This window comes from Dipodomys spectabilis, unplaced genomic scaffold, assembly GCF_019054845.1.
Source record: "Dipodomys spectabilis isolate Male_0828 unplaced genomic scaffold, ASM1905484v1 ptg000363l, whole genome shotgun sequence".
NCBI classification, from domain to species: Eukaryota; Metazoa; Chordata; class Mammalia; order Rodentia; family Heteromyidae; genus Dipodomys; species Dipodomys spectabilis.
The window spans coordinates 6,472,006-6,495,754 of NW_024871040.1; the positions used below are offsets into that span (position 1 = coordinate 6,472,006).

Sequence of the window (23,749 nt, forward strand, 5' to 3'; positions counted from 1 at the left end):
CCGCCCCGGCTCGCGCTTTGCAGGGGACGCAGCGCGCGCCCCCAGCGGGCCCGGGAAAAGCCTCGGAGCGCGCGCGCCTGCGCGGCCGGCCGATCCTCCTCCACCTCCTCCTCCTCCTCCTCCCGCTCCTCCTCCTCCCCGCGTGCGCGCGCCCCTCTTGGCCGGGCGCCGGCGCCGCCTAGCGGGCGGGAGGGGAGGTGGCGGGCGCTTTTGCAGGAGGGGCGCACCTCTTCGCTCGCGCACCCCCCCCGCCCCAAGGTAGACAGAGAAGGGGAGGAGGACGCGCGGAGGAGGGGAGTGCGCGATCGGGTGGGGGTGGTGGCGGCTATGTGGGGGGTGGTGCGCTCTGCCGTCTAGACAGTCGGATCTGGACGGGGAGGGGGGGGGGGGCGTGTGCGCTGGGCGCACCTGCGAGACTACCGAGCCCCCCGGCCGGCACGTGTGGGGAGTGGACGCGTCCGCTGCGCCCCGCTTCGCAGTACTTAGGGGAAGGGAGGGGGGCGGGTGGGTGCTGCGGCCCAGATAGTGGGAGGGGGCGGCGGCCATGGAGCGGGTAAACGACGCTTCCTGCGGCCCGTCGGGTTGCTACACCTACCAGGTGAGCAGGCACAGTACCGAGATGCTGCACAACCTGAACCAGCAGCGCAAAAACGGCGGCCGCTTCTGCGACGTGCTCCTGCGGGTGGGCGACGAGAGCTTCCCGGCGCACCGCGCCGTGCTGGCAGCCTGCAGCGAGTACTTTGAGTCGGTGTTCAGCGCCCAGTTGGGCGACGGAGGTGCTGCGGACGGGGGTCCTGCAGACGTGGGGGGCGCGGCGGCAGCTCCGGGCGGCGGGGCTGGGGGCAGCCGGGAGCTAGAAATGCACACCATCAGCTCCAAGGTGTTCGGGGACATCCTGGACTTCGCCTACACTTCCCGCATCGTGGTACGCCTGGAGAGCTTCCCCGAGCTCATGACGGCCGCCAAGTTCCTGCTGATGAGGTCGGTCATCGAAATCTGCCAGGAAGTCATCAAACAGTCCAACGTGCAGATCCTGGTGCCCCCTGCCCGGGCCGACATCATGCTCTTTCGGCCTCCTGGGACCTCAGACTTGGGCTTTCCTTTGGACATGACTAACGGGGCAGCCTTGGCAGCCAATAGTAATGGCATCGCAGGCAGCATGCAGCCGGAGGAGGAGGCTGCCCGGGCAGCAGGTGCAGCCATTGCCAGCCAAGCTTCTTTGCCTGTGTTACCTGGGGTGGACCGCTTGCCCATGGTGGCTGGACCCCTGTCCCCCCAACTGCTGACTTCCCCATTCCCCAATGTGGCATCCAGTGCCCCTCCACTGACTAGCAAGCGAGGCCGGGGCCGCCCAAGGAAGGCCAACCTACTGGACTCGATGTTCGGGTCCCCAGGGGGCCTGAGAGAGGCAGGCATCCTTCCATGTGGCCTATGTGGGAAGGTGTTCACCGACGCCAACCGGCTCCGGCAGCACGAGGCCCAGCACGGTGTCACCAGCCTCCAGCTGGGCTACATCGATCTTCCTCCTCCAAGGCTGGGTGAGAATGGGCTCCCCATCTCTGAGGACCCTGATGGCCCCCGAAAGAGGAGCCGGACCAGGAAGCAGGTGGCTTGTGAGATCTGTGGCAAGATCTTCCGCGATGTGTACCATCTCAACCGACACAAGCTGTCTCATTCTGGGGAGAAGCCCTACTCCTGTCCCGTGTGTGGGCTGCGGTTTAAGAGGAAAGACCGCATGTCCTACCATGTGCGGTCCCATGATGGGTCCGTGGGCAAGCCCTACATCTGCCAGAGCTGTGGGAAAGGCTTCTCCAGGTGAGAAAGGCATCCTCCTCACTCCCATCACGACCTGTTTTCAGTCCTCTTCCCCCACGAGACAGCTTTTTGCCAAGATCCGAGGATGTGGAAATTGGGGTGGGGGAGGCACTAACCCTTTACAGGACCATGCTAGGTTGGAGGAGAGTGTTCTTAATTTTGAGATGAGGTGCCAAGAGCTGCTGCTTCTCTTCAGGCAAGTTCTCTGGCACTAGGTATACCGTACTGTTGTCTCCTTGCCTCTGAGAAGAGGCTGGATTCCTCAGGCCAAAGCCACTGGGCCTTACTATTCTTCTCCCTGGGCTCCCTTTGTGCTTCCAGCACCGGGCCTGAGGCCCCCTCTGGGGGCAGGAGGCCAGGCTCCTCCCAAGACTTTCGGTGCTTGAATGGCTGCTGGGGGAAAGGCTGGAACCAGTGCAGCTGGGACTCCCCGGGCATCAGATCCTTCAGCCCAGAGCCTTGGCAATCCTGCAGTAGTGAATCCCGCTTGGCCTCTCACATGACCCCCCCGGGGATTGAGACAGATAAAGCTGGGCACTCTGACTCGGTAGCTCAGAACCGAAGGGAATCCACAGATTCTCCAGATGTTGGAAGGAGGATAGGACTTCCTTTAGACTTACTTCCTAGAGAGCCTGGTGGGCAACTGAGGGCTTGTCTGCGAGCAGAGGATGGTTTGGGTTTTTCTCTTAGAAAATATTTAGACGAAAAGGCTGGTTTTAACTTGAATTCTAAGAATCTCCCGTGTGTGAACCTAGGGGTAGAGAACTCCCTCAGAGGGGCCCCAACCAGGAACCAGTCTTACCGGTCTGGCAGCCCTTGCCCACCTGCTCAGGCGGGCATCTGGCTTACCAACCCAGCTGGAGACTTAAGGCTCCATTGCTAGCCTCTGGGGACTGAATTCCATCTGGGTGGCATTCATTGGCTGCCACTGCGGGAGAAGCTGGGGGGAGGGGAACACTGAGTTTCTAAGGGGCTTTAGTCTGGACAATGAATCCTCCCCCACCCCCCCTTTCCTGGAAAGGCCGCCTGGAGGCAACCCAGTCTCATTTTAAAGGGGCTCTGGTTCTAGAAGTCATTGAGTTGCTGCTGGGGGTGGGGGTGGGTAGGCGAGATCTGAGGCGAGCATTTGCTTCCCCTCCCCCCCTGAGAAAATGGGCCTGGAGAGCCCTAGCTGGGTGGTGACTTTGTCTTTGTCATGCTGGGGGTGGGGAGAGGGAGTCCTCTTCAGCTCTGTGTGTACGTGTGAGTCTGGGGGGCTGGGCAAGTTGGTGCCCTTCTTTCAGTGTCTTCTTTTAAAGTCCTTCTTGGTTTTCTTTTCCAGGCCTGATCACTTGAATGGACATATCAAGCAGGTGCACACTTCTGAGCGGCCTCACAAGTGTCAGGTAGGGGCCAAGGCAGGGAAAAGATGGGCAGAAAGAGATTGTTGCTGGTCTCACAGCCACGAGTGCACTGCCCAGTGTGCTTGGGCGGTCTGACTGACTGACCCCTGCTTTGCACACCTCCCACTCTGTCTCCGTCCTCCTCCCTCTGCCCTCCTTTGTTCCTCACTCCAGCCCCTTCCCTTCCCCCATGGCTGATGATGTTCCCTCCTTCCTGGTTGCTTGGTCCTGGTCCCCGCCCTGTCTTGTCTTCACTCTGTTGCTTGGCTTTCCTTTCCTGGTGTTTGCCAGTTCCTTGGAAGGTGGGTCACGTTGCTTAAGTGTTGTCCTGGAGGGATGGCACCTTGCTAGGCCTGGCTGCCGGTTCCCAGCAGTTTTGTAGGAACTGTAGGAATTTAAGAGGGCTCTGACCTGAGACGGAGTTCCTTCTGAGTTTCCTTGCCCTTGGGCACAAAGTTGGGGTGGAGGAAGTAGAGGGGAATGGGTGCCTTTGAGCATAGCACCTATTTAGCCCATCCTGAGATATGTGTACCAACTGCCAGGATTTCGGAAGTACTGAAGAGCAAGATACAGTAGCAGGCAGGGAAGGCTGGAGCAGATTCTCCCTCATGTCTGCTTGAACAATATCTAGAGTTTTCTGATCCTAGTCACTGAGCTTTCCTGTGTGGATGGAAAATGTGCCTCTGTCTTCTCCTCGATCTCTCCCTCTTCTGAGCCAAGAGCCTGTCCAGTAAGGGTGAGGCAGGGTTATGGGGCAGTCTTCACAGCTCCTTCACTTGTTGGTGGCAAGAGGCAGGGCTTCAGGAAGGGCTGACAGTATGCACAGCCCAGGCAGCCTCCCCTGAGGAGGGTGACCCAGGGTGGGCCTGCTAGTGTCTGTCTTTGCTTTGCTGCCTTTTCTCCCTCTCTGTTTTCTGGTCTTTTCATCACAGAGCACATTCTGACTTCCAAGTAGTGTGTTGAGCAGAATAGGAGGACCTCAGAGGGCAGTTGGGGGTGTGCCCGGTGGCCTGGGGGGGTAACCTGCACTCTCTGCCCTTTTTCCAGGTGTGGGTTGGGAGCAGCAGCGGCCTGCCGCCCCTGGAACCTCTTCCTAGCGACCTGCCATCATGGGACTTTGCCCAGCCTGCTTTGTGGAGGTCCCATTCGGTTCCTGACACCGCCTTTTCCCTTTCTCTAAAAAAGTCATTCCCAGCCCTTGAAAACCTGAGCCCAGCACACTCCAGCAACACTCTCTTCTGCCCAGCCCCACCAGGATATCTGAGGCAGGGTTGGACCACCCCCGAGGGCAGCCGGGCCTTTAGCCAGTGGCCTGTAGGCTAGCCTGAGCCTCCCTGGAGAGGGGAATGGGAATCCCTTGATGGCCCAAATAATACTTCTGCTTTTGAGGAGGGGCCAGCAAGGTGGTCCCTGCCCACTTAGTCCTCCCCTGTGACTTGGAAGTTGTGTTGTGGCCCTGTCCCAGCCTCCAGGTTTCTGGACTCTCTTGCTTCCTTTTTAAACAGGTGGTCCTCAGGCATCTGGCCTTGCCTGGGTAATTCTGGAGGTTGGTGCTTTCCCAGAAGTCAAGCCCCAACATAGCTGCTTCCCTTCCTCGGCATCGCTTGCCATGAGTGGCATTTTTAGAAAGGAGCCTGGTTCTCCTGCTGTCACTCTGGGTGGGGATCTACCCTCAGAGAAGCCTCTGGGCACAGTTTTAACTAGAGTCAGCCTGATTGTCCTCTTCCCTTCTCAGACAGGACTGCTGTCATTTCTGGCTAGTGAATGAGAATGTCATGTTTTTAGAGGGTTTTGTTTTTTTGTTTAGTAACTAAACTAATGTGTAGCTTTACATTGGGCCACCCTAGTATATGGGTTTAGGGATGATAAAGCAGATGTAGACCCCCAACAACCCCCAGATCCCACTGGTGTGTTCTTTAACCCCCCCCCTCCCACCTACTCCCCGCAGACTCCGCGGGGAGAACAGGACTGATAAAAGTTTTCATTCTAACATTTGAGGCTTTGTGTGTTTTGTCCTTGGTCTGTGTCATAACACCGACATCACTGTCCCTTGCTGTGTGAGCCTGCTCCTGCCCTCCCCTCCCCTCCAGCGCACACTCATAGACCTCCTGGCCTGCCACCTCTGGCCCTGTAACAAGAGTCCCCTAACAACGACCCAGCAGGTGAAGACTCTCATGTTGACTCTCATGTACAGAGGGGCCAGCCAGGTGTGCCTGGGCTTGGTTAAACAGCAGGACATCTGTTTGGTATTGTGTAGTGTTCCGAGAACATCAACAGTGAAGAGATGGCTTTCTGGGAGTTAGTCCCTTAGGTTGCTGGCAGGCTGGGCACAGACCCTACCTCTTGGTCCCTCCTGATGCCACAAAGGATGAAAGGGGCCAGTCACAGAGATTGGCGCCCTGGCTTGAGTAGAAAGGTCATCTGAAGGCAGAGGCAGGAAGCCTCAGACTTGGCATGGAAACACAAGCCTTTTTGAGGCTTGGCCTGAATCTTCTAACTGGCCCATGCAGCCCAGGCACTGTTGTGTTCATGAGCTGGATGGGGATGGGGTGGGGGTTGGGGTATGGTAGGGGTTGGGGGGGGTGGTAGTGGTGGGGGGAGTAGGGAGACATTTCCCCCAGGAAATGGAGTACCTCAGATCTCTCTGATTGCTTCCAGTGGCCCTACATCTCAGGCTGGTACATTCAAGGAGGGGCCTAACAAGACCTATAGAGCTGGACTTTCATGTGTTGTTCTTAGACTTTTGCTGGGCTGCCAGACTCCCTAGGCCACCAGGGGTAGATGTATGTGCTAGCATCCTTTGGTGCCATTTGGGCCTTGGCACACAGGATGCACAATTTTAAGAAGTGTAGGAGGTGAGCATGATGGACTCATTGAGTGTTGATGATCCAGTTCAGGAGACCTGGGCCAGGCCCTGCAGGAATGTCTCCTAATACTGTAGGCTATGTAAGCCCTGGCTAGGAACAAGACTGGCATCCTAAGCACCAAAGGCTTTGTGGTGCTGGCTCTCTATCTTCCTACTGTCTGCAGGACTGGAAACACTTTTCTCCGAAGTCGTCTCAGAATAGAGGTTCTGGGTATGCCCTTTGAGCTCTGACTTTCTCCCTCCGCCTCTTCTCTCCTGGGTCCTGTGACCAGGCTCCTTCATTTTCTGTGTTCTCTGAATTTCTGCAGGCCTAGACTTGGACAAATTCCTCAGAAAACCTTGGGGATTGCAGGTACAGAGGGTTAACCCTCGTACAAACAAGCCAGTGATTCCTTCAGCTTGGTTTTATAACACAGTGAAAGTTTTTGTTGTGTCTTTTTCTCTCCAGTAGCAAATTTACATTCCTGATTATGTTTGCTCAGGCTAAAGTTAGCTTTTATTCCATGAGAGATAATCAATGGAGGACAGGCTGGGGGAAGCCAGCCTGGCCTAGGATTTTTAATTTTGCTTAGCTAATCCCCAAATGGATAATCCACTTGTGGATAATTGAGGGTTGGCTGTCCATCATCTTTAGGTAGCAAAGCATGACAGACAAAGCCTGTAGAGGACAGAGCCCAAAAAAAGGCTGGCGAGAGAGACAAGGCATCCCTTTCATAGTTCTCTGGTGGCTCCCTCTCCCAGGGACTGTGGAAGACAGAATCCTGAATGTGTGCTTTCAGCTCCATTTTCCTACACCCAGTTCATATTGATTCCTTCCAGTCCTGAGGCTTAAAACACACTCTTCTCACTGCTGGAGGGGTGGTTCTTGGGTCACTGGCAAAGCCAGCTTTTGCCTATGGATAAAATAGGTGCACCTTCCAGGGGTACTAATGATAGCTCTTAATGTAGTTTATAGGCTGGTGGATTTGGGGGCTGCAAAGTCCCCCTGACTGCGGTGGGGCCTACCTGTGACCCAAGGACTGAGTATCCAGAATGCTTTCTCTTTTTTTTTTTTTGGTGGGCTGTGGGGCTTGAACTCTGGGCTTGAGCGCTGTCCCTCAGCTCTTCAGCTCAAGATGAGCGCTCTACTGCTTGAGCCACAACGCCACTTCTGATTTTCTAGTGGTTTATTGGGGATAAGAGTCTCACGGACTTTCTTGCCCGGGCTGGCTTTGAACCACGATCCTCAGACTTCAGCCTCCTGAGAGCTAGGATTACAGGCATGAGCCACCGGCGCCTGGCTTCCAGGATGTTTTCTGAGTCTCCTAGGTGTTGGGGTTCATCTTTCTCTGTCAGCAGAGCCCAGATCCCAAGAACACAAGGGTCACTGTCACCTTTTTCTCCTTAGACACTGACTCGGCTGAATCTAAAGATGGTAAAGGCATACCCTCCGGGCTGGTTCACATCTTAACTGTCCTGATCCTAACAGGGTCTTAGTTTGCCCCGCTGTAAACGGGGAGAGACAAGAAGATCTCTTAAGTAGTTAGGAGGATTGTTCAGGCCCTAGTCTGGCCATGGCAAGTATGTTTAGACTGTTGCTTTCTCTAGGAGGCAAGTTGACTTTGTTGTTATTGTTTGTGTTAGTAGTAGTGCTTGACCTCGGGGCCTTGTGCTTTTACTCAGTTTTCTTACTCAGAGCTGGCACTCTACCACTAGCACTACAGTCCAATCTAGCATTTTGCTGGGTAATTGGAGATGGAGTCTTACAGATTGTCTGAATTGGCTTTGAATTGTGATCTTCCAGGTCTCTGCTTCCTGAATAGGTAGGATTAAAAGTATGATCCAGTAGCCCAATTCTGGGCAAGTTGACTTTCTAGTTAAGATTCCTAATTTTTTGTTTGTTTTGCCGGTCCTGGAGCTGGAACTCTGGGCCTGGGTGCTGTCCCTGAGCTTTTGTGCTCAAAGCTGATACTTTATTACTTGAGTTACAGCTCCATTTCTGGCTATTTTTGTAGTTTAGTGGAGAGAAGAATCTCATGGGCTTTCCTGCCCAGGCTGGCTTTGAACTGTGATTCTCAGATCTCAGCCTGCTGAGTAGCAAGGATTATCAGCATGAGCCACCAGCGCCTGGCAAAGCTTTCTAATAGTTAAACAAGTAACCTGAACATAGATAAGCAGAATAAAACAGATAAAAGCAGTATTTGTCTCCTATAAATTGTTCTGCTTAAGTTTGTAACATTTTACTTAAAAAAAAAACAATGACTGGGAACAGCCAGGCCTGTATTGCTGCAGATGTCCGGGAATGGAGTAGTCGACAGTGGCGTCCTCCACCTCTAGTGTTGAATGAGTTTGCTTCTTGCTTTAGTTGGACAGGTGAGGAGACAAGTAATGGTTTTCATGTGCTGTGCTGTCTCGTTCAGACACTTACCTTGTGATCTCAGCTTCTCAGAATCCCCATCTTCTAATCAGGCAATAGAGGCAACTCTGGGACAGAAAGTACATGGGCTGTAAGCTCTTCAGTGCGTTAATATTGCATTTGTAATGCCCTTGAAGGTGGATGCTATTTCTCAGAGTCCTAAACAGTAAGCACACACAGACAAAAGAAGTGACTTGGACACTATACCCATGGAACTAAAACGGCTCAAAAACCTCTTCCTGGTGCTTTCAAATATGTGGTGTCTCTCAGGGCTGGGTAGCTTTGTACACCCTAGAAGAGGAAGGGATGTTGGGGAGAGATAAGGCCCATTACTAAACAGGTCCCTTAAGCCCTGGGAAATGCCTGGCAACTTGGCTTTGTTCCTAGGGTGCAGAAGCTGACATTAAGTGCCTCAGTTGTCTACTCTGGGGCTTGGCTGGGAGTCAGTGCTCAGGACAAGGTGTAGTCATGGTTTGTACCCCTGCCACACAGGGGTGCCACACAGCCTGCCCTGGAGGGCTGGGTGAGATGGACAGCTCTCAGGTTAAGCTGAGGGCCTGCTTAGTCAGTGTGGGCTGGTGTCACTGTCCTCATTTCCAGCACTTAATGCTCTCAGAGCCTCTGGCCTTCATTCCCTGCTAATTCTCACATTAGCACAATCAAAGCTATCATTTTACGCACTGCTGTTTCAATTCAGACTCAGGAAAATATTCACAGTTATCTCTGCACTTTCTCTTGCCTATTTCATTTCCCTGTAGCCAAGACTAATGTTGCTGTTAAATGAAATGAATACATTGAATTCTTTGTAGGAAGCAATCAGGACAGACCCCTGAATGGAGGGCAGGAAGAGTAGTTTATATTCCCAAAACATCCGTGATTCACTTAATAGCACTTAAAGTTGATGTTTCATGCTTCAGAATGAACAAATACCTAACTCCTCACTCTGTGGTAGAACACAGAACTTAGCTTTACCCTGGTCTAGATGCAACACTTCCAATTCAGTGGTACCATGAGAAGACATCCTGGGAAATAAGGAGCAGCCATTTGGCATTGTGAATAGAGAGCCTCAACCCAACTCTTAACACTGTCTTCCTAATAGGAGTTCACTAGATGACCGGAAACTATTTTTTGCCTTGTGGTACACTAGATCAGATAGGGAATACCTGGTTTTGTCTCATTCTGTTTTTTTTTTTCTTCTGCATTCAGACCTGCAATGCTTCTTTCGCCACTCGAGACCGCCTGCGCTCCCACCTGGCTTGTCATGAAGACAAGGTTCCCTGTCAGGTGTGTGGAAAGTACCTGCGGGCAGCATACATGGCCGACCACCTGAAGAAGCATAGCGAGGGGCCCAGCAACTTCTGCAGTATCTGTAACCGAGGTAATCTCCTCACTGCTTTGTCACCTCCAGAGGTTGGGCCTGGACTTGTGTGGGAGGTTCAGAGGTGTCTTCACCGCCTGCACCGCCCCCCCCCCCCCCCCCAGCCCGTGCGCCTCAAGACTGCACTCTGCATCATCATCCTGTCTTCCCACTGACTGATTAAAAAACCCTTTGATCACCCAGTTAGGTGTTTGGAATGGGAGATCCTAGGAGACCAGCGACAGGAAGAAGAGAGGTGATTCTCCAACTTGCCACTCAGGTGGCAGGATGGATGCATTTTGCAGACACTACTGAAAGGTTGAGGCTGATGAGGAAGTTACTGGGCCCCGAAGTAGAATGTAAAGAGGTCCCGCTTCGAAGCTTTTGCTTGATGAGTTCACTGACAGATGATGTTGAGCAGCTACGGAAAAGAGATGGAGTTTGGTGAGGAAGCAAAGGCAGAAAGTTTCTGGCATGAATGGTTAGAAAAAAACCTAAACCTTGATGGGAGAGGAGAGTGGAAGGTGCTCTGAGCAGGGCGGAGTGCTTGAGTTTGAGGCTGGTAGCTGTGTTGTGTTGGATGAAGTCAGTCTGAGGTTCTGCTGGGTCTAGTTGGCTGTTGGAAGTGCTCAGAGTTTATGTCCATGGAGGAGGCTTGCTCTCTGATTGGGCTGAAGGAGGTCAAGGCAACTGTCTGAGTGTAAAGAGGCTTCTGCATGGTGAGCTTGCTTTGGCCAGGTGGGGGCGTTGCTGGATATGCTGCTTTGCAGAGCATGCTTGCCCCAATGTTTTTTGTAAGGTTGGGATATGGCTTAGTAGGTGGAGTAATGAACTGAGAATCAATGGACCCGGGGTTTAGTCCCAGCACCTCGCTATGAAGCCTTGACTCTTTAAGTCTGAGGTTCTTCTTTCAAAGGGGGTTAAAACCCTCACCTTTTCCATCTCATAGGGTTGTTGTAAGGAGCCCAAGAGACAAGGTAGGTAAAAGTTCTCTGAATCCAGAATTTGGTGCGCATTTAGGGAGGTCTCATTCTTATATTTTGTTAACAGTGCTGGTACTCTGGATTGGACCAGGCACACAAGGCCTTGTCTGGATTTCTTGGGTGTCTTTGGGCTATTTCCACGTGCCCAGAGGGTCCTGATGAGTAGCTTGGTTCTTTGGTTTTCTGGAACTGCACACCTGAGGTTTATCTTGAATGCCACTGGCTATCGATGTTTGTTCTACCAGACAACTCCCTTTGAAAGGGGAAGGTGTAGTCCTGAAAGCTGCTTAAGCGGTTTGTCCTGTTTTCTGACAGCTTCCCCTGGGGAGCAAGCAGTGGGGTTGTTGTGCATGCAGGGACTTAATCAGGACAGCCCAAGCTCTGTAACAAACCTGGTTTCTTACCTTGCTGCATTTTTACCTGGCTTCCTGACAGCACCCCCAAAATAACTGTAACATGGCCATCAACATTACTTTCATCAAGTTTTCAATGTTGAAGTTAGCAGTCCCAGAACTGACTTAGAGACCAGAAGTTGAGAACCAGCAACAGAGGAAAAGTGTAGGTGCTAATCCTAACGAGAAAGCTAACAAAGAGTGGATAGGAGATACACAGTTTATAATCACCTAGCTCCAGAAGAAAGAAGAGCAGCAGGAAACAGCAGGAAGACAGTAAGGATAGAGCTGATAACTGGGCCCTGGTGGCTCATGCCTGTAATCCGAGCTACTCAGGAGGCTGAGATCTGAAGATCGAGGTTCTAAGCCAGCCTGGGTAGGAGGAAAGTCCGGGAGACTCATCGCCAGAAAAAGCATGATTGATTAAGTCCCTGCATAATGACTCTTATCTACTCGGAAAAAGCTGGAAGTGATACAGTGGCTCACGTGGTAGAGTGCTAGCCTTGAGCAAAAAAAAAGCTCAAGGACAGCATCCAGGTCCCAAGTTTAAGCCCCAGGACCCAAAAATAAAAAATAAAAAAAAGATAGAGCCGATGTGGCAAATTTAACAAGTATTGTACATTAAGATTCTTTCTCCAAGCTGAGCACCAGTGACTCACACTTGTAATCCTAGCTACTCAGGAGGCTGAGATCTGAGGATCACGGTTCAAAGCCAGCCCGGGCAGGAAAGTCCATGAGACTCTCTTATCTCCAATAAACCACTAGAAAACCAGAAGTGGCACTGTGGCTCAAGCGGTAGAGCACTCGCCTTCAGCTAAAGAGCTGAGGGATAGCGCCCAAGCCCTGAGTTCAAGGCCAATGGCCGACATAAATAAATAAATAAATAAATACAAATAAAAGATTCTTTCCCCAAGAGCTGGTAAAGAGGACTTGGGCAAAGTGTCAGTAGCCACTCCTGTACTCCTAGCTACCTAGAAGGTTGAGACCTGATAATCATAGTTTGAAGCAGCCCAGGCAGATAAATCTTTTAAGACTCTTATCTCCAATTAACCAAAAAAGCCTGCAGGGGGCTGGGCAGGTAGCTCAATGGTAGAGTGCTTGCCTTGCATGCATGAGGCCCTGAGTTCGATTCCTCAGCACCATATAAGTGGAAAAAGCTGGAAGTGGTGCTGTGGCTCAAGTGGTAGAGTGCTAGACTTGAGCTGAAGTGCTGAGGGACAGCGCCCAGGCCTAGAGTTTAGGCCCCATAACTCAAAAAAAAAAAAGCCAGCGGTGAAGGTGAGGCTAAGTGGTAGAATGAAAAAGTCAAGTAAGAACATCTTGAAACCCAGACTTCAAGCCCCAGGACCAAGACAAAAAAAAAAATAATAATAATAACCCACTTGGCAACAAGTATAAGCTATGTGACTAGTGGGATAATGGAATCAAGAAGATACCTGTTCTTAGAAAAACAGCTAGAGGGCTGGAAGGTGGCTCAGTGGCAGAGTGCTTGCCTTGCATGCATGAGGCCCTGATTTCAATTCCTCAGCACCACATAAGCAGAAAAGGCCGGAAGTGGCTCTGTGGCTCAAGTGGTAGAGTGGTAGCCTTGAGCTCAAGAACTGAGGGACAGAGCCCAGGCCCAGAGTTCAGGCCCCATGACCGACAAAAAAAAAAAAAAAAGAAAGAAAAAAAACACAGGCGAGATCTGGATCACAGGCTGAACATCTCTGGGTCCTAGCCAGAGTCAAAGCAGGAGGCCTCCAAGAAGATAAAAGAAAGCTGTTGTGGTCCAACTTACATTGGTTACTGAGAAGGAAAAGGAAATAACTGTCTATCAGAAGTGAAGGAGCAGGATGCTATCTATGGGTTCATTCCTTAGGCAGAAATGGGAAGACACACATTCACAAATACTCACAAAAGGGCTGGGAAGGTGGCTCAGTGGTAGAGTGCTTACCTTGCATGCATGAGGCCCTGGGTTCGATTCCTCAGCACCACATAAGCAAAAAGAAAAAAGGTGGAAGTGGTGCTGTGGCTCAAGTGGTAGAGCGCTAGCCTTGAGCTGAAGAGCTGAGGGACAGCGCCCAGGCCCAGAGTTCAGGCCCACGACCGGACCCAAAAAAAAAAAAAAAAAATACAAAAAAGAGGGACTTGGAAGAGGACAGAAGGCTTCTTTTCTTTCTTTTTTCTTTCTTTCTTTTTCTTTTTCTTTTTTTTTGGTTGGTCATGGGGCTTAAACTCTGGGCCTGAGCTCTGTCTGTCAGATCTTCAGCTCAAGGTTAGTGCTCTACCACTTGAGCCACAGCGCCACTTCTGGTTTTCGGTGGTTTATTGGAGATAAGAGTCTCACAGCTTTTCCTGCCCAGGCTAGCTTTGAACCACAATCCTCAGATCTCAGCCTCCTGAGTAGTTAGGATTATAGGTGTGAGCCACCGGAGCCTGGCTAAGAAGGCTTTCTTTCTAGGAAGAGGATGAAGTTCTTTCTGGATATCAAAGACATTGAGGCATTGGAATTAGAATGTAGAGTTAATCAGGCACCAATTGCTCACACATGTAATCCTAGCTACTCCGGAAGCTGAGATCAGAGGATCAAGGCTAGTAGACAAATCCACAAGAATCTTCTGTTAACCAGCAAAAAGCCTGACTTTACAGGCGTAGCTCAAGTGGTAGAGTGCCAGCTACAAGCCAGAAAGCCTCAGGAAGCCCTGAGTTCAAGCCCCAGCACAGTACACCTAGTACACCTACACACCTACACACACACACACACACACACACACCGGTGAGACTATGAATGCAGGAATTTCTTGGTGAGGCTCCAAGGCAAAACTTCTTTACTATATGTCAGGGTCTTGCCCTGGAACTGCAAAAAATATGAATGAATGAATTTCTTATTTTTGCAACTCTGCAGTGGTTCAGACAGAGGCTAAATGTTAGGCATTTGGCCACACCAGCTTGTAAGACTGAATTGAGTAAACTAGTTGTCCTCTGAGAGCCTTCAATCCTAAAATCATTAAACTATCAGCTAGCTATTGACCTATATGTAGACTGGCCTTATTCAGTCTTTACCATGAAAAGAGACTCCTGGCTGTGAATAATGGGAAAGTAGGAAGGCAATTTATAGAGAAGATCATTTGTGGTAGAAGGAGTATTATGGGCTAGTGCCCATATCTTCAGGTTGAGAATTCAGCTGTAGGAGAGAAGGGCCTGGTCTAGTGCTTTTCTTCTTTTTAAAAATTTCTGTAGCAGAGTCTTTGTAACATAGGCATATGCACTTGACAGCTTGTCAAGAGTCTTGGACAAGCTGGGTACTACTGGCTCATGCCTGCTATCCTAGCGATTCGGGAGGCTGAGATCTGTGGATCACAGTTCAGAGCCAGCCCAGGCAGGAAAATCCATGAGACTCCTATCTCCAATTAACCACCAGAAAAACTGGAAGTGGTGCTGTGGCTCAAAATGATAGAGCACTAACCTTGAGCTAAAGAGCTCAAGGACAGTTCCCAGTCCCCAGAGTTTAAACCTCATAACTGACCCCAAAAAAAGTCTTGGACAGAAACACTTGGACTCAAACATCAAAGGTAGAGGAACCATCTTCCCATAGGGTGAGCAGATAAGTGGATGGATGTGGACAATTTATGATCCCTCTGTATTGATGTCATTCTACTGAGCAGTTGTGCCATTGTCCCTCCAGGGTTTGTACACAGGAAAAGCAGCTCCCACTCGGTTTACAGAGATGAAAGCAGCCTCAGGAGAATTTGCTTCTGGAATGCAAATTGCAAGGATAACTAACAGTGGAGAAAATGCAACTAAGGAATATTGGCCTTTTACTAATAAACTCTTCATCTCTGGAGAGAGAGGGTGGTGGCTTGTTGTTGTATTGGCAGTCACATGTATACTCAGTGTCTCCATCGGGTGAATGCCTGGATCGAGCTGCCTGTGTGGCTCTTTGTTAATCAGTGGTGAATGGGTGGGTGCGTTTAAAATTCCAACTAAATATGTCTGGCTTCAAAGATGTGTTCTGCTCTGAAACTCAGCTTCTGTTTCATTCCAGCACTTGGATGCTGAGTTGCTCTGTGTTTAAATTCTCAGCTTTAAGTGGCAGCTGCAGATTCATTCCTGCCACCCCGCCAGATAGTTTTGCTATAGATAGTACAGTCTGCAGCTGGGGTAAAGTTAAAAGGACCCAGCCACGTTGTTTCTCAAAATTGTTTTCCAGGAAAATGCAGGAAGTCTTTATTGAGCACCTGCTGTATTCCCTTGGTGCAGTTCTTGCTACACAGAGTAAATATAAACTCCGGGCATCCTGCTCTTTCTTTCCCATTCACTCTGTAGTAGACTTTCTCTGGCCTTAATGCCATGGGAGGGCTTCCTACTACTTCAGATGCCCTACAAGGGATTTACAACCAAAGAAAAATACTTTTCTAAAGTGGCATCATCATATTATCAGAAAGTTCTAACATCTGGTGCTAGTTGTCAGAGGCCATTGTCTCTGGGTTTGGCTGAGGAAGTCTCCATAGTGCCACCCAACAAGGGGCAGGGCTAAGAACCTCATTCCCATTCCCCTTACTGATTCATTTCCTGACTCTTCCATCTTGGGACTGTTTATGTGAGTCCAGCCAGTCTGTCCCCCCAGTGACTGGCTCCAGACCAACCGTGTAAGTCACAGCTCAAGACAACTCACTCTCCTAGGCAGGACAGGATAGCAGTACCTGGTCTAGGTGTGTGTTAGGAAATGAAGGGAAATTCTCCTGATCCCACATTTCTTTCCAGAACCACCAACTGTTGCTGTCAGGAATATTTGTTAAATCTGCTTCCCATGAGTCTGCCCTTTGTTTACCAGCAGCATCTATTCCAACCTATCAACATGACAAGCTTCTTATGAACTTTGCAGGTGCTCTTGCAAATGTTCAAAGGAACATTTTGCAAAGGAACTTTGCAAAAGTTCAAAGGATGTTAAGGGAAAAAAAGCCCAAAAGGTTTCCGGGCTCCCATTGGCTTGCTTGCCAGTGGTTACAGGCCAAGTATTGGTGGTCTTGGGGTTGGAGTGAGTACAAGTTCTGCCACTTAGCTGTAGACATTACTGAAGGCTCTTTTTCTTCACCAAGCCTCTATTTATTCAATGGTTATAATAATTTTCAGCACACTTGGTAAGAAATGTATGCATTGTCCTGCCGATGTAATTATAACCCCTCTGTACAGTATGTTCTCAAATAAAATTAAATTAAATAAAAAAAAATAATTTTCAACACATAGACTATTAAGAATGTCTGTGGAGGGCTATAAAAGTGTGTTTCAAGTGGTAGAGCGCCTAACAAGTATGAGGCCCTGAGTTCAAACCTGATTACTGCCAAAAAAAAAAAAAAATCTGTAGAATAGTGTAGTATAGTATGTGCAATGTGCTAGGCCTGGGAATACCAGTAGTGTTCACAAAAGATGAATCTCCCCCCCACCCCTCTTTTTCTTTCTCTGTTTTTGGCTGATCCTGGGGCTTGAACTCAGGGCCTGGACACTGTTTCTGAGCTTTTTTTGCTTAAAGCTAGCACTCTACCACTTCAGCCACAGCTCTACCTCCATCTTTTTTGGTGCTTAGTTGGAGATAAGAGTCTCTTGGACTTTACTGCCTGTGCCTGCTTCAAACTGTGATCTTCAGATCTCAGCCTCCTTAGTAGCCATTGGCACCTGGCTAAGGTGAACCTTTATTACAGTTCCAGCAGCATTTAAACAGCTATAGCAATTCAGATTGATGTTAAGCCCTGGTGCTGGGGCTTAAACTCAGGGCTTAGGTGCTGTTCCTGAGCTTTCTTTTCTTTTCTTTTTTTAATTGCTCAAGGCTAGCATTCTACCACTTGCACTACAGTTCCATTTCTAGCTTTTGGTGGATAATTGGAGGGAAGAGTCTCACAGACGTTGCTGCTTGGGCTGGTTTTGAGCTGTGATCCTCAGATCTGATGGCACATTCCGGCCTCTTCCCATCAGCAGTGTATCTCACTCTAAATCCTCTAACTGTAATTTTTAAAAAGGAATGAAAGTACTTGAGAATGTGATGACCAGATCTGGGATGGATTAAATATAAACTATTAGGGCCCTGGAATCCCAAGTGGACCTTGCACTTAAAAGCTTTGGTTTTTGCTAAAGATGTTTTGTGATCCTTGACTGAGGTGGGATTCAGTGGCATACTTCCTTTCTGTGAAACTCAAGTTGAAATCCTTTTACTAGCCTACTTGATTCTGTATCCTTGGACTCATGGCTGCTATAGAAGTCAGCCTAAGCACAACGTGCTCTTGGCAGCCCAAAAGATCTTGTGGCCAAAGTATTGTGGAGTAAGCTGGAATGGCTCCAAGATGGCTGGACTGCTCCTCCTTCAAAATAAAGGCAAACAGATAATCCTTGCTTCTTCCCAAACCTAATCAGAAATACCACATGGATAGGACCATGCCCTTTTGACATCATTTCCTATTTCTGTTCTTCAATATGTTAAGCAGTTGTTAAATCCATTTATTCCTTTTGTGTGTGTGTGTGTGTGTGTGTGTGTGGTTGTGGGGCTTGAACTCAGGGCCTGGGCACTGAGCCGCTTTGTGCTCAAGGCTAGCACTCTACCACTTAGGCCACAGCACCACTTCTGGTTTTTGAGTGGTTAATTGAAGATACGAGTCTCACAGGGACTTTCTGCCTAGGCTGGCTTTGAACCATGATCCTCAGATCTCAGCCTCTTGAGTAGCTAGGATTATAGGCATGAGCCACTGGCACCTGACTAAATCCAGTTATTAACGTAGAAAAATTCACACACTAGAACATAACCTAACAGACAGAAGAAAGGGATCCCCTGGAGGCATCCCTTGAGGATTTCATTTTATCTCCATCTTATTTTCCTAGAAGTCTTTTTTTTTTGGTCGGTCGTGGGGCTTGAACTCTGGGCCTGGGCACTGTCCCTCAACTCTTTAGCTCAAGGCAAGCGCTCTACCACTTGAGCTACAGCGCCACTTCTGGTTTTCTGGTGGTTTATTGGAGATAGGAGTCTCACGGTCTCTCCTGCCCGGGCTGGCTTTGAACCGCGATCCTCAGATCTCAGCCTCCTGAGTAGCTAGGATTACAGGAGTGAGCCACCAGTGCCCGGCTTTTCCTAGAAGTCTTAAGCAGGCTTCTGCTATGTGGAGTCTTTCTCTGACCATTTTTCTAGCCATGTCCCTGCAGTTGACCTGGGGCTGTGGGAAATCACTCAACCACTTGCAACTGAGGCACCAAGTAAGTCCAGAGGCAGTTGGCCACTGGCGCTATCAGGAGGAACAGGATCTCATGCCAGGCCACCAGGCAGCTGGCCTGGGCCCTTTCATGCAGCCTTGCAGAGAAGCGGATTCATGGACAGTGACACCCTCCAGCCTGAGCTCATTGTGGTTACAACTGTGTTTGAGCCAAGGAAGGAGCCCCTTCTAGGTGCACCTGTGCTGGGAATGCTAGCCAGAGCGGCCCAGAGGAGAGGCAGTGGGGAAGCAGAGACGTGTCTCTTGCTGGCTGTGGGATCTCATCTCCTTTTGTCTTGTTTAGGTTTCTCCTCTGCCTCCTACTTAAAGGTCCATGTTAAAACCCACCACGGTGTTCCCCTTCCCCAGGTCTCCAGGCACCAGGAGCCCATCCCGAATGGGGGAGCAGCGTTCCACTGCGCCAGGACCTATGGCAACAAAGGCAAGCGACCCCTTGCTCTGCACTTTGCTTCTCTGCGCAGACTGTGTTGTGGGGGCGCTGGGCCGGGCGTGGGGAGGCAGGAAAGCTGCCAGCTTTCTGGCTGCCTTGAGGAGGCTCAGAGATCTGAGTGCCATGGCCTCTAGGATGAAAGTCACCCTGAGTATCTCATTCCAGAGCAGTGAGCGAGGCTTTAGAGCCCTATGGAGATCTAGCGACCCCTCCCTCCCCCCTGCTCTTCCCCAGTCTTCTTCTTCTCTCCTGGCTGGCTCTCACTCCCCGAAGCCCTGCAGGGACATCCCAGGCCCAGGGCAAGAAGAGGAGGCCTGCATGATGAGTCGTTCTAGGTCTGTCCACTGCCTGTTGGTGCCCTGTAGGATGGTGTGGAGCTGGGGTTGAATGCTTTGTCCTTGGTTGGTTGGCCCTATGAGCGGGTGGGAGCCAGTGGCTGGCTTCTGTGATTGAAGTGGTTGGTTGCTGTAGGTAGCTTGTTCTGTGGAGAGCTACTGGCTGTGTTTATGAGATGCATGACAATACATGAGCTACCTGATGCTCCTGACTCAGAATTGTTTTGTGGAGAGCTCCCAGGCCCACCTTTACATGTTGATTCTGGTTGTTTGGTGGTGTGTCACATTGCTTCCTCCTCGGGACAGGAGGTGGTAGAGATTAGCAGCTGGTGGAGATGGCATGCTCCATGCGCCCATCATAGACCTCCCGTCCTGGCATGACTCTCTGGACCCAGGCAGGAAGCTGCTGTTTGATAGAAGACCCCAGTGTGGGCCAGGCAAGGCAGAGCAGTGAGGGTTGTCTCTTGGCCTAGTTTGTCCTGAGCCCCTGGCTGGGGACACCAGATTGTTTATAGAGTTGCTTTTTAAATCTGTGTGCTTTGGCTGCATGACTCCAGAAGGGTTTTGGTAGGAGGAAGGCAGTAAGACAGGGTTTGTGTTTGGATTGATTTCTGTCTGAGCTGTCAGTGGGGTCTTGCCAGGTAGTGGGCCTCACAGTTCTGGTACTGGCTGTCTTGTGAGAGTTGTAGATAGTCTGGTACTGGAAATGAGACCACTGTATACCTGCTGGGCATCATTAGAGTAATTATACCCCTAGAAGCACCCAAGAGAGCACCTAGGAGGTGGGGATCTTTGAGTTGTGCTGGGCAAAAGCAATAGAGGTCCCCTGTCTGTACCCTTTTCTTGAAGCAGGCTGAAATGATGGTGAGCAATACACGTACACACCTGCATGAAGAGTCCACATCAAGGGAGGCTGATGGCCTCCCATCCATAGACACTCGGGTCTCCCAGACAGACCAGCTGAACCTCCATGGCAGAAGCCATGGCAATGGCTGGCTGTTGGCTGCCCTCCAGAGGCCTGTGAACTGGCCTCTCATGACCCCTCTAGGAGAGGGCATTTCCAAAGCTTGGCCTCATCTCTTTTTTATGTTTTGTTTTTTCCTAGAAGGCCAGAAATGCTCACATCAGGATCCGATTGAGAGCTCCGACTCCTATGGTGACCTTTCTGATGCCAGTGACCTGAAGACACCTGAGAAGCAGAGTGCCAACGGCTCCTTCTCCTGTGACATGGCTGTCCCTAAAAACAAAATGGAGTCTGACGGGGAGAAGAAGTACCCATGCCCTGAATGTGGGAGCTTCTTCCGTTCTAAGTCCTACTTGAACAAACACATTCAGAAGGTGCACGTCCGGGCCCTTGGGGGTCCCCTGGGGGACCTGGGCCCTGCCCTTGGCTCACCTTTCTCTCCCCAGCAGAACATGTCTCTCCTCGAGTCCTTTGGGTTTCAGATTGTTCAGTCGGCCTTTGCATCATCCTTAGTAGATCCTGAGGTGGACCAGCAGCCCATGGGGCCTGAGGGGAAGTGAGGCAGATGCAACGTCCCCACAGGAACAGCCATCCGGGGACTACTGAGAAATGCTGTGAATGCGGAGGGAAGTAATGTTTTGGGGTTCTGTAGCTGAGAGATTTTTATTCATTTTTAACCCCCTCCCCCATCCCTACCCTAACCTTACTCCCACTCAATCACCCATCCCCTCAATGGTCTTTAGAATAGATTCTCATCTGATACTCTGCAGAAATATCTGTGAGACCAGGTATATGAGAGAGAGAGAGAGAGAGAGAGAGAGAGAACAAGGGCAGAAAACACTACATAGGCCTGTAAGTCAGCACCAGCCATTTTCTCTAATGTGAGGAAACTGGAATTCCTGGTGCTCAGTCCTTAGTGATCCCAATCCCAGAGCCAAATCCTACGGCATTCTAGGACCTCAGTGGTTTTGGTCCCTTCCCACTTCTCTTAATTCCTCATTTCCCCTTACCATACCCCTCAAAAGAAACCACAGTAGTGTCTCCTTCACACACATAACCTTGATGCCCAACTGTTTTAAAGGAAGCCAGAAGCCTACAGCATCCAATGGACCATGGGGTACCTGTCCTCTGAGCTTAGCCTAGAGGGCTCTTGGTCTTCCTGAGCCCTGTTGGAGGCTACTGTTTTACTAGCTAGGACAAGCTCAGCTAATGAGGACACTCCCACCCCAAATTCCAGTTCTTACATGATTTTAACCATTCAACTTGCTGTTGGGTTTTAATTCTCTAATTATTATTATTATTATTATATATTTTTTTTTAGGACCAGTTGTAGTGAATTGCTACTGAAAGCTATCCCAGGTGATACAGAGCTCTTTGTAAACCGCAGTCACACATTAGGGTTAGAATTAAACTTCGTTTAGATGTACTATAATTAACTTGGCTAGTTGATTGTTTGAAGTCTATGGAAGAAATAGTTTTATGCAAAAATTTAAAAAATGCTAGTCTGGTCAGGAGGGTAAGAGATTTCAATGCTGTTGGGAGCCAGGAAGGTAGGAGAACCAGCAGGTAGGGGCCTTGTGTACTTTGGTTGTATCACACATGAGCAAGCCCAGATTGACCTTGTGATGTGAATTAGTCTGATCAGACTGTATTAAAAACGCTAGTACCTTACTCTGCCTGTTCCCATGAGTCCAGTTTTTCACTTGTGGGGGGTGGTCTTGGGACCCAGAGATGCTTAGTGCATACCCTGAACTGAAAAGTTAGGGGCAGAATGATGAGTGATCTCCCTTTCTTGTCATTGCGTAAGCTCTACTAAGGTTGATGAGTGATGTTCCTATTGAAGATTGAGCTGCCAGGTTCATTTTGTTCAACATATGCTATCTTCATTGTTTTTGCTAGTCACCGTTTCAGACTTTGTGCCTCACAAGATATCCTCATCAGCTGGGTGCTAGTGACTCATACCTATAATCCTAGCTACTCAGGAGGCTGAGATCTGAGGATCCCGGTTCAAAACCAGCCCGGGCAAGAAAGTCCCAAGACTCTTGCCTGCAATAAACTACTAGAAAACTGGAAGTGGCGCTGTGGCTCAGGTGGTAGAGTGCTAGCCTTGAGCTGAAGAGCGCAGGGACAGTACCCAGGCCCAGAGTTCAAGCCCCACAAATGACAAATAAATAAATAAATAAATCCTCATAAAGCTTAGAAGAAACAGACAATTAACAAGCAGATTTAAATGTGGTAATGAGAAGTACAAAGGAAGCCGAGCACTGGTGACTCACACCTGTAATTCTAATTACTCAGGAGGCTGAGATCTGAGGACCGTCAAAGCCAGCCTGGGCAGGAAAAGTCCACTTTTTTTTGGGAGGGGAGAGCCTGAACTCTGGGCCTGGGCGCTGTCCCTCAGCTCTTCAGCTCAAGGCTAGCACTCTACCACTTGAGCACAGTGCCACTTCCAGCTTTTTTCTTTTTGCTTATGTGGTGCTGAGGAATCGAACCCAGGGCCTCATGCATGCAAGGCAAGCGCTCTACCACTGAGCCACCTTCCCAGCCCCTCCATGAGTCTCTTAACTCCAATAAACCACCAGAAAACTGGAAGTGGCGCTGTGGCTCAAGTGGTAGAGCGCTAGCCTTGAGCTGAAGAGCTCAGGGACAGAGCCCAGGCCCAAAGTTCAAGCCCCACGACCGACAAAAAATAAAAAACAAAACAAAAAAAGAAGTACAAAGGATAAAGTATCTAAGTGAGGAGATAATGAGAGCCAGAGGGTAGGTAGTGTGTGAGGCAGGGATTGGGACTCTAGGAGAAAGTGATGACCTAGTGAGACAAGAATCTGCTAGAATGAGAGGAGAGACGTGGGATGTGTTACCTTTGTGATACTAAGGAGGAGATTACACCCTTAGCGGTGAATGTCTGAATGAAGAAAAGAGAAAGAACATCAGACAAGGCAAGAAATAAGCATAGGGAGAGTCAATGGGAACAGAATCAAGAGCAAGGGGGATAGGCAGACTTCAGTCACTCTGGGCATCTTGAGAAATCTCAGGGAAGAAGAGAATCTCTAAATGAAGAGCAACAGGACTTAATCTCCAAACAAGAAGAAAACAGAACAAACACTGATAAAGGGAGAAAGATAGACTAGTAGGGACAAAGCCCAAAACTATTTAGATCTATATTAATATAACTAAATATACTGCTACTCTGGTTGAAAAGCAAATATTACTGGCTAGATTTAAAATTTTTTTAAATGGGCTGGGAATGTGGTTTAGTGGCAGAGTGTTTGTCTAACATGCATGAAGCCCTGGGTTTGATTCCTCAGTATCACACAGACAGAAAAAGCAGGAAGTAGTGCTGTGGCTCAAGTGGTAGAGTGCTAGTTGAGCAAAAGAAGCTCAGGGACAGTGCCCAGGCCCTGAGTTCAAGCCCAAGGACTGGAAAAAAATGTCAGCCAGGCTCTGGTGGCTCACACCTGTAATCCTAGCTACTCAGGAGGCTGAGATCTGAGGATTGTGGTTCAAAGCCAGCCTGGGCAAGAAAGTCTGAGACTTGCCGGGCGCTGGTGGCTCACGCCTGTAATCCTAGCTACTCAGGAGGCTGAGATCTGAG

The 23,749-nt window shown here is 49.8% G+C and overlaps 1 protein-coding gene across 5 annotated transcripts; it reads left to right on the forward strand.

The window, feature by feature from the left end:
- The first annotated feature begins 297 nt into the window (after positions 1-297).
- On the forward strand, positions 298-21,825 carry Patz1 (POZ/BTB and AT hook containing zinc finger 1). 5 transcript variants are annotated; one of them, XM_042666256.1, is made up of 5 exons: positions 298-1,815; positions 3,137-3,200; positions 9,665-9,836; positions 18,709-18,846; positions 20,296-21,825. In XM_042666256.1, the coding sequence occupies exons 1-5, from the start codon at positions 545-547 to the stop codon at positions 20,712-20,714; spliced, it is 2,064 nt and encodes a 687-aa protein (XP_042522190.1). In that variant the 5' UTR covers positions 298-544; the 3' UTR covers positions 20,715-21,825. The 5 variants fall into 5 exon arrangements, with proteins under 5 accessions (XP_042522190.1, XP_042522187.1, XP_042522186.1 ...); XM_042666253.1 differs by having other exon boundaries at positions 18,774-18,846; positions 20,296-20,415; XM_042666252.1 differs by lacking the exon at positions 18,709-18,846.
- The last annotated feature ends 1,924 nt before the right edge of the window (positions 21,826-23,749 follow it).

Bases quoted from the DNA above. Each gene is read 5' to 3' on its own strand.
- Patz1 (XM_042666256.1), top strand. From the start codon at position 545: ATGGAGCGGGTAAACGACGCTTCCTGCGGCCCGTCGGGTTGCTACACC. The intron at 1,816-3,136 runs GTGAGAAAGGCA...TTTCTTTTCCAG, and splicing joins TGTGGGAAAGGCTTCTCCAG to GCCTGATCACTTGAATGGAC. The intron at 3,201-9,664 runs GTAGGGGCCAAG...TTCTGCATTCAG, and splicing joins AGCGGCCTCACAAGTGTCAG to ACCTGCAATGCTTCTTTCGC.